Raw genomic sequence first — 9,219 nt, 5'->3', positions numbered from 1 at the left:
GAGCTGTTGAATCGCATTAAAATCAGTTTGCTGCATCTTCACTGACTGCAGTTTTCGGGGCAAGGACAACACCGGCATGCCACTGCGAAAGGGGGTGCGGGTGGTGATGGGGAAAGGGGATCGGGAACGGGGGCCTAGCTCCTCGCCTGCTCGCTCGATTGGCTGCTGTCAGCAGCATTTTATGTTAATTTTCATTAGCACTGCCAGCGTCGCTGGCTCTCTCTGCCTGGGCAATTTGTATGGAAAGTGAATTTGAAACTTGGTTACCCGCGCCAGCACTCCCACCACTCACCTCCCCCGCCTCCACTGGCCATTGCAAAAAAGTGTGCCAATGGGCAAACTCAATATCTGGCCACTGAATGCGGAGGTGGATGCATATGTCACAGGTCATCAGATGGGTTTCTCTTGGTTCGGCAAAACTACAATTGCCAGATGGTATTTTAATTGTTTTGCATTGTTACAAAATAATCCTTTAAATATATTTCGAACTTTTGTTGAAACAAGCTAATGGACTTTATGATATACGCATGTCAGCGGAATTCAGTCACAATAACAATAAATACTCATTCTTTCACCTAGTTTATTTAATTACATAGTGGTTAAAGCATCGAGTAAAAAATTGAGATACATATGGTATGCATCTAAATACCAGTTGCTTTTGATAAGTTTGTAATGATATAACGACTCAAGTGTTTTTTCAGAAGAGTAACTAGGTATTGATTTTTTACCGTGGCTGTATCTTTGTGCGTGTGTGTGTATGCGCTGCAATAAAATTGGACAACAAAGTATTTTTCAATTAGCCATGCTGGAGTTTTCTCTGGATGGTGGAGGGGGCGGGAAGACCGGAAACGAGATGAGCGAGATGAGCTCGTAAAAACAATAAATGCAAAAGTGTCCCCCTCCTTGTCTGCCACCCGACTTCCGTCCCTTTCTATGGCGTTATGGCAATTGTAGCATTTGTGAGACTTAAACGGCAGGCACAAAACATAAAATCGAAATGACCTTACTGGCGTTTTAATGCCAGAAGAGCTCCATCTCCAAGTCTGCGAATTCCAAGATGTTTCGTATTATATAATTACATTTAAAACCCACTGGAAAATACGCCAAACTTACCTTGCACATGTGTCTTTTGCAACCCAAGGAGTTTTCCACCCCATTTTCTCGATGTTTGTGCCATGGCACTTATCCATTAGCACCCACATTAGTTGTGAAACACGCGCTTGATTTAGCACTTCATTTGTTTGATGATTCGTTCCTTGATTTCGGCTGGCCATTAGGCAATCATCGCGTCATCATCTTAATGAATTTCCAAAAATTTGGCGATAATAATTAAACGATAGCGCAGCCGAGGCAATGTCAAAGTTCATTAATGCAGCTACCCCGCGTATCGATGTCCCCTCCCCCCTCGCATCACTCGATCGCTGTTTATGGCTGCCTAATTACGGCAATCAGGAAAACGAAACGAAATGAAATGTAATGAAATGAATTGAATCGAAAGCAAGGCAGCAGCAGTCGAACTATTTTCCCACAGTTGCACACACACGAAACTCGAATGTAGTTGAAGAAATAATTTCCACTTATTACTAATTAGTGGGCCCATGTGGGCGGAGGGGGAGTGGCGCCGATGGACGCCATAGAAGAGCGCACGAATCGTGTAAGCAAGTCGGTGCAGTTAGTGGGTTTTATAGGCCTCTGCGCTGCTGCTTCATTAAGCTGCATTTTCAGGCCAGTCAGCAACAGAATCGGCATAATCGAGAACATCCATTACGCGGCCCACACATCTGCACTGTCCACAGTGTGCATTAGCTAATGAAAACCGCTGCTGCATGTTCTCGGGTTAGAAGAGAGGACGTGAGCGGACCTGATCGGCCAGTTCAAGGGTTACGTCGATATTACAACGACATGTTGTGCTGCGACTCACAATCAACTTTGATTTTTCGTTGGACTGTATAAAAACGCTATTGTCGAGCTGCTCGACTATCAGATACCCTTTGCCCAGCCAGTGGAATTGCAATGGACAAATTTCCAAAATTTGTTTGGCATATCGATAGAAATTCGCAAAACAAGTAATATAATTGAAAATTTCGAACTTTTTTCAAATGGGTGGGGCTCTGCAATGATTCTCAATAATAGTCTGCATATGTACTTATTCTTAATTTTGTAGATTTGGTAGTTCTCGGGAGCATTACATATCATTATCATACGGACGGACAGGTGGATATGGTCAACTCGACTCGGCGAGTGATCCTTCCCTCCTAAGAGGCCTCACTGTACTGATTAATATACAGAGGTGCGTATGTGTGTAAGTGGCACTTGACTTGTTCGACATAAACATGAAAATGATGATGTCACATTTGCACAATTGTGCGTACAGCAACGGCAGCGGCAAAAACAACAAAAACACTGTCCTTAGGAACGGCCGTAATTGTTATTGTTGTGGAAGCCTCGGTAGTGCATGCACCTACCTACTCGGCACCATCCACACACAGATCCAGATCCCAGAATGCCGCCCCCATTTACCATCCTGTGTGTACTTAATGTGCGTAGTAGATCGGGCAAGCGTGAATCTGTTGATATGGCGATTAAAAATCGAACTGCCAAATAAAAAACGACCGTGCTTCGATGTGTGAGTGTTTTAAACAATGGCAGACAGAGGATTTTATTTTTTGCATTGCCGTTTTTTCTGTGCAGTTGCCGTGTCCTTTTGCGTCTCTGTGTGTGTGGGTGTTTGTGTTTTTGGCATTGGACAGGACAGGCGGCATCGGCGGCGATAAAACAAAAGCCGATTTTCAGTTGAAAAGTTTAATTGAACAATGATAATGTTGGGCGGCGTTTTTTATACCAGCGGCAACAAAATGCCGGCGCACAAAAACAATCAAACGAAAACGTATGAGTACACTATGAGTATACTCACACACCCGCACACATGGGTGTGCATAATGGCCGGGCACTTTGCCATCACAACAAAGCAAATTGGTTAAAAGCTGAGCCAATATTGCGATAGATTAAAGATCAAGCGGCGCGATGAACAGTCGCGCCAATATCGACACTAATCAGCCCTCCGGAGTGCGGAGTCCTTCGGCACCAGCACCAGCACTCAACACTCAACACTCAACACTCAGCATTCTGTCAGTATTTCCCCGACACTCACGACTAATTTGGCCCCGAGGCGCATTAACTCCATTTAAACTTATAGTCAAAGTTTCAGCGCGACCGAAACGAACTCTGAAATCAATTCATTGCATTTCCATTTCAGGGAGTTAGTTGTCCGAGTGCGAGCCTTATGGCAACATAATTCCAACCGAGCAGGAACTAGAGTGCATCTCGAGTCACTGAAAGAAATGACGGAGGGATGGTCCTTAAAAACAGATTAAAGGAGCAGGGCCAACTATGTTTTAAGAAATAAAGAAGAGACGATTATGTACGTATTTGTCAGCCTTATATTGGTATATCTAGGCACTAGAGTGCCACCAAGGTAGCAAAAAAATGGAAATTACTCGAAAAAATATCCATGGCGTTGAATATTTATCTATACGATCTATACGAGTTTAAGTACACACTATAAATTCATACTGGATTGTGACTTCAATGTCCCTTAAATTGTATAACCCTTTTGTTCGCAGTGCATATTTTTTGGAAGTGACGAGTCTCGCCCGAGGACATTTCGGGCACTCGCTGTGAATGTTGAAAGTTCTTTGGGGAGCGGGCGGAAAAGCCTTCGTCGGTTAGACGCCCTTCCCCTGTGAATTTCCCGGCGGGGAGCTGATCACAGTCCATTTGTTTGGCTTTGTTGCTGCCACAACAATTGGAATGCAGGGCGATTGTGAGGCGGAATCCAGCTCAGATATCGCCCAGCTCTAGTTGAATAAAATCTATTCCTCTCTGCCGCCTCGCCGGTATGTACATAAATATATTTATGCATTAATTACGAGCTTACAGTGCGGATGACACACGCAAGTCGGGGGAGGTGGGCAAATATGACAAAACAATAATGAAAGCTTTGACACGACTAATTGCCTGCGGCGTTTGCCGTCTGCTCGAGTTTCGCTCGCCCAAACTCGGCGAATTTGTAATTGAAATAATGCAATTTCCGTTACTCGTTTCAAATAAATTTTACAGGAAATCTCAAAGGGCTCGTCGACATTTGCCACACCCCGTGTATCTCAACCCGACCCTCGACCTCGCTGAAAACTTAAACCAAAATTCATTAAAACTTTGCATTGTTTCCCCATCAAGTTCAGTTTCCCTCTCGCTAACGCGCACTCTCTCCCTCTATTTGTGTGCCAGTGTGTGTGTGTGAATCTTATTTGAATAGGTATCCATTTTATTGTTTATTCTAGACTTTTGGTATAAGCATGTCGCGACTAATTCCAATTAATTCAGCAGACAAATATCCTCGAACGACGGAAGCGCAAAACTTGCAAACTTCCGAGCCGCCCCTAACCACCCACCACCCCTCTAAGCTCCAGCCACCCCGCACCCCCCTCGGCTCACGAAATGCTGAGCATGCAACTTTGTTGGGCAGGATGGGCAGGAATTGTGGGAAATGGGGAAGGGGATTGGGAAACGGCGCGGACTGTGAGCTTTTGGCTTCGGCTTCGGCTAGTTGTATGCCATTGATTTCTGTTGTTGTTGGATCAGCTCATGTTGGCGTCATTGTTGTTGGTGTTGTTGTTGCCAAGGTCGTTCTCGGCTGCAAGGCGGAACAAACAGAGAAACCTGAGTGTGATGCACAGTGGTAGCCACTCAAAAATGACAAGGCTAGTCGATAGTAATGCAAAAGGTCAAATGATAATCAAATCTTAAGTTCATAATCTTAGGAAACCGCAAGCTAATCAACCAATGCTAACCAATAGATATTTCAACACAATCTCACTTTTTAAACATTAAACACAACCCTATAAGTACTTAAGCTCATTTGAATTAAAGTTTAACATCTTGGATTAGAAATTTGTAATGTTTATGGGAAACATTTATTAAAAAAAAAGCATTCAACGTATTTTATTAGTGTTCTTAGAAACAACCAAAAAACAACCATATTTAACATTTTTTCATCCATTTAATAATTATTATTCTTTACGATATTTGCCAGACTTAACATTTATATTAAGTCGGCCCCATAAATTGATTATAATCTTGCAGCTCGGCTAAAAAACTAGCACAAAAACTAATAATAAACCAAATCCGACGCTTATTGTTTATAAGCATTGATCTTAGTGAAGATTGTATATATAAGCATAATATTTTTAAACAGTAATATGCATTGCAAAAACCGTTTGTGGAAAACTTTAAAACTTGCTCTTTGTAGCTACATTGTTCTATGGTGCTAAAACTTAAGAATATATATTATTATCAAAATTATCAATTTATATTTTATCGATTATATATTGTCGATTATCACAAAATTTACATTTTTGAGCATCCATCACCACTGTGCCAGATAATCAAATTGCCGAAAATGCGAGCAGAGCGAGAGGGCAAATCGGAAACATTCAGAACCTGAATCGGAGTCCTGAAGTTCTAAGATTCCTGCCCCAGCATGTGTGCATGTGTAAAATCAGCTTAGAGCCCCTCGCTCCCTCCATCCCACCCCTCCCTTAAATCTCCACCCCTTTCTAGGCTGTGTGCGAGTGTGCTTGTGTGTGTTTCGGTTGGCAGCTCGGGGTTTATTTAAGCAAGTTGAAAGTTTTGGCTTGCAAGATTTACCTTCTGCCAGTGGAAGACAGCTGAAAACTTCTTTTTGCACCACCATTGACTTTTGTATTTGTTACAATTTCTTCGGGTAATTCAGATTTTAGCAATCTGCAACGTGCAACCTGCCGCAGCCAGCTTCCTAGCTTCCTTTCTCCCTCGGGCAGACTGTCTGTCTCAAGGATTCTCTCTTTTTGCTGAGTTCGAGTAATTTGTTTGTGCCCAAAATGCTAAGACGCTGAAATGAAACCCACACAGATTTTACTTAAGTGTAAACAAACGAGCGGAACTCGAAAATACAGGCAGGATTATTGGGACCACAGCTACAAGTAGATTTGTAATTCTTCCCCTGCTTATACGAACAGCTTATCTTATCATAATATTGTTGGTTTTAACGAAATATATATATTTTTGTAAAATAAATTAATAAATTCGTGATAACGTCTTGGGAAATCCGTACAGATCGTTAAACTGAAATCTTCAAAGGAAACCATCCGACTTAATTTGCATACCCAAAACACGCCTATGCAGCAAATTCATTAAGCCATATCCCTGCTCATTAGATGTTCAAATAACTTTCAGATACTTTGAGGGCAAACATAGCCGAAAAGTTCCTGGCCCGACGGATAACATGGCCAAGGGTTAATTGGCTGCAGTCGGGCCGAAAAGTGAATGAAATGGCTGGGACGGCAAATCTCGTTTGGATGTTAATCATGTTATTACTTGGCAAGGCAATTAATTAATGTGAGCTATTTATACATTATGCATGCGCCAGATACAAATGTATCTGTATCCGCATCTGCCTATCAGCACACACTCGGTTTCCTTGGCTGTGGGAGGGCGACTGGAAAATGTGCTGAGCCAAGCTGTCAGAGAGTTCGGTCATATTTGTTTTTATTATTATATGCATATGTTGACATTTACAAAGCCAACAGAAAGCGGAAGCGGAAGATGGGGAGGGGTGATATCAGCTTGTGCAAATAACTTTTTGTATCTATGATCCATCAGCAAATGCAATGGACGACAAAGTTTTCCTCGGCAAAAACAAGATTTTTTGGTCCCAACCCTCAGCTCCCCAAAGCCACCCCCCTCCAAGCCTCCTAGCATCCAAGCCTTGAAGCCTTGAAGCCCACACCACGCCACCGAAACCATAAACCAAACACAGTAAAGACATTTAAACAAATCAAGCAATGAAGCTAAAAGTCTGTCAACCGTATCACACATGAGACCCCTCGTCGCCCCGAACCCAAAGCGGAATGCTTCATTTGGCCCAAAAATGCCAGAGCTTCGAAAGGGTTAACAGCACATGGGTCGCGGGAGGGGAGGTGCAGGCAACGGGGGAACATCATACTGGTTACTGCTGTCTTAAGTGATGAATATCTGGAGAGAATTCGGATGCGCTTTAATGGATAGATTGCGTTAGAAGAACTAGACCTCTGGGACCTGGTGGCAACGTAGAGTTGAGTGGGCAGAAGCGTAACCCTTCATATAGGGGTTACTATTTTATTGTTAATTCGGAAAACAGATGTTTCGTTACTCTACTTGATTGACCGCCAAGCGGAATCAATCGAATTACTGGAGAAATTACCAACCCTAGCACAATGCACTAAAATCACAATTTATTGAATACTTTAGTTCCAGTGCCAATTATGCATCTGCCAAAGCAGCGAACTAGTAAATTGATTTTCTTTCGACTCTGAAGAGTTCCTTATGGGTCTCATATGGTCGCTATTATCGCTATAATAACTAAAGTGAATGTGATATGCATTTTATTGGACCCTGAAGTAGTTAATCCTTTGTTTAAGTGGACGGTTTCACAAAAATTAGTTCCAGTTTTCAGGCCTTATGTAAAAAATCTAAAACGAAGTAGAACTGAAAAACAAGACAGAGCGATAAAGTCCAATATCGCAACTATCAGATACCCCTTACTCAGCTACATGCAGTGTCAGAGCAATACAAGCTGCAAGCTGCTTTATGCGCTAAATTGGGAGAAATACCCAACGTGTTATTGAGATAAATCCAATGATTAGTTGAATGGCTTCACAAAAATATTGCAGTTACAAGTTTTAGTTGAAAGAAACCTAAGGCGAAGTAAAACTGAAGAATAATACAAAACGCTGAAGTGCAGTGCCCGCGACTATCAGATACTCTTTACTTAGCTAAATTCCGTTTCAGCGAGATGAAGTTCCGCGAGTTCTACGCAAGCAGTAAACTGCTTTTGTATAGTGAATTGAAAGAATTACCTCACATTGCAACGCAAATAAAAATAATTTATTAACGCAGTTTTACGCCCATATACATATATTACGCTTTTCTTAATGCCCCCAATGTGTTCTTAAATCAAGGTTGTGGCCTTCTTCCTTCCGAAGAATTCTATCCAATGGTTATAACGTTGTGATTGACATTTTTCTTTCTTCCGGAGCCACCCGCTGGAGGAGCTGCAGCTGGTGGTGGTGCTGCTGCTGAAGGTGCTTCTGCTGCTGCCTCTGGAGCTGGCAGACTAGCCGGATCCTCCTGTGGTCTGGCCAAGGTCACCGCGACCAGGACGAACAGCACGCCGATCTGTAGGAAGTTCATGGCCAGTATGGTATGAATGACAGGGCGGAAGCGGTGGGGCCCTTTATAGCTCGCACTGATCCGGTGGAGCCAATAGGTGGAACCAATGCAAATCGTATGTCTGGCGATGATCTCGCTCGTGGGACAGATTCGGCTTCCAGCGGCCTGTGGCAAAATTAAATTATACACAGTAATTTGTGTAAGTGGAAACATTTTACATGACATTTAAGCTTGCGTTCCCTGTTGCCTGTGGTTGTCTGGTGGTTGCTCCAACCCGAAAGATACACCGCACACATGAAAGATATACACACTGCATAGAGGGGTGTGGGAAAGGGCTTTGCACTTTGTCTGCTGGGGCGGAATATGCCGCGTTCAGTTCTCACTTTGAGCTTATTTTTGGGACCCCGCCCCGCCCACTTTCCATCGACCATCCCGCTCCACCCGGCAAACTTTCCACGCAACTGCAATGGTGTAAGTGGTCTCGGGGGATGCGAATATTTGGGGCGGAGGAGCAGAGGGGGCGGGGCACTCCCTCAATGCGGTCGTGTAGTCAACTTCAACTTCACTTAAAATCCTTTTTGCCATTACGTTTCGATGCATATGAGGTTTTGTTTCGGAAGGCAAGTGCTGCTGCTCCTGCTCCTCCTCTCGGTCTCGTTGGTTGGTTGGCCCTTTCGACCCGCCCTGAGCTTATTTATAATTTAAATTTGGCAAAAACTTTTGCCAGGTTGCATTTCCAACCATCCGAGTGGGTGAACTTTACTCTTATGCAAATGACACACACACACCTCGGTTCGATGTCATTCACAAAGTTCCACCTGCTAAAGATCGAGTTTTTCGGCACAGGCCCGAAACGAGGAGGAGTCATTATGGCCTATCATTATGGCTATTAGAGTGCAGCTGTGCCTCGACGGTGGTCTATGCGTCGGTCACCTGGTTCTGGATCATCTTCCTACTCCGAGAGCCGCGAAT

At 43.4% G+C, this 9,219-nt stretch overlaps 1 protein-coding gene across 1 annotated transcript; it reads right to left on the bottom strand.

Annotated features, from left to right (window-relative positions):
• Positions 1-7,942: 7,942 nt before the first annotated feature.
• On the bottom strand, positions 7,943-8,322 carry LOC6616539 (male-specific opa-containing protein). Its single transcript, XM_002040862.2, has one exon. It carries the CDS (start codon positions 8,266-8,268, stop codon positions 8,065-8,067), a length of 204 nt encoding a protein of 67 aa, XP_002040898.1. The 5' UTR covers positions 8,269-8,322; the 3' UTR covers positions 7,943-8,064.
• Positions 8,323-9,219: the final 897 nt, after the last annotated feature.

This window comes from Drosophila sechellia, chromosome 3L, assembly GCF_004382195.2.
Source record: "Drosophila sechellia strain sech25 chromosome 3L, ASM438219v1, whole genome shotgun sequence".
Taxonomy (NCBI): domain Eukaryota; kingdom Metazoa; phylum Arthropoda; class Insecta; order Diptera; family Drosophilidae; genus Drosophila; species Drosophila sechellia.
This window is presented reverse-complemented; position numbering and strand designations above follow the sequence as displayed.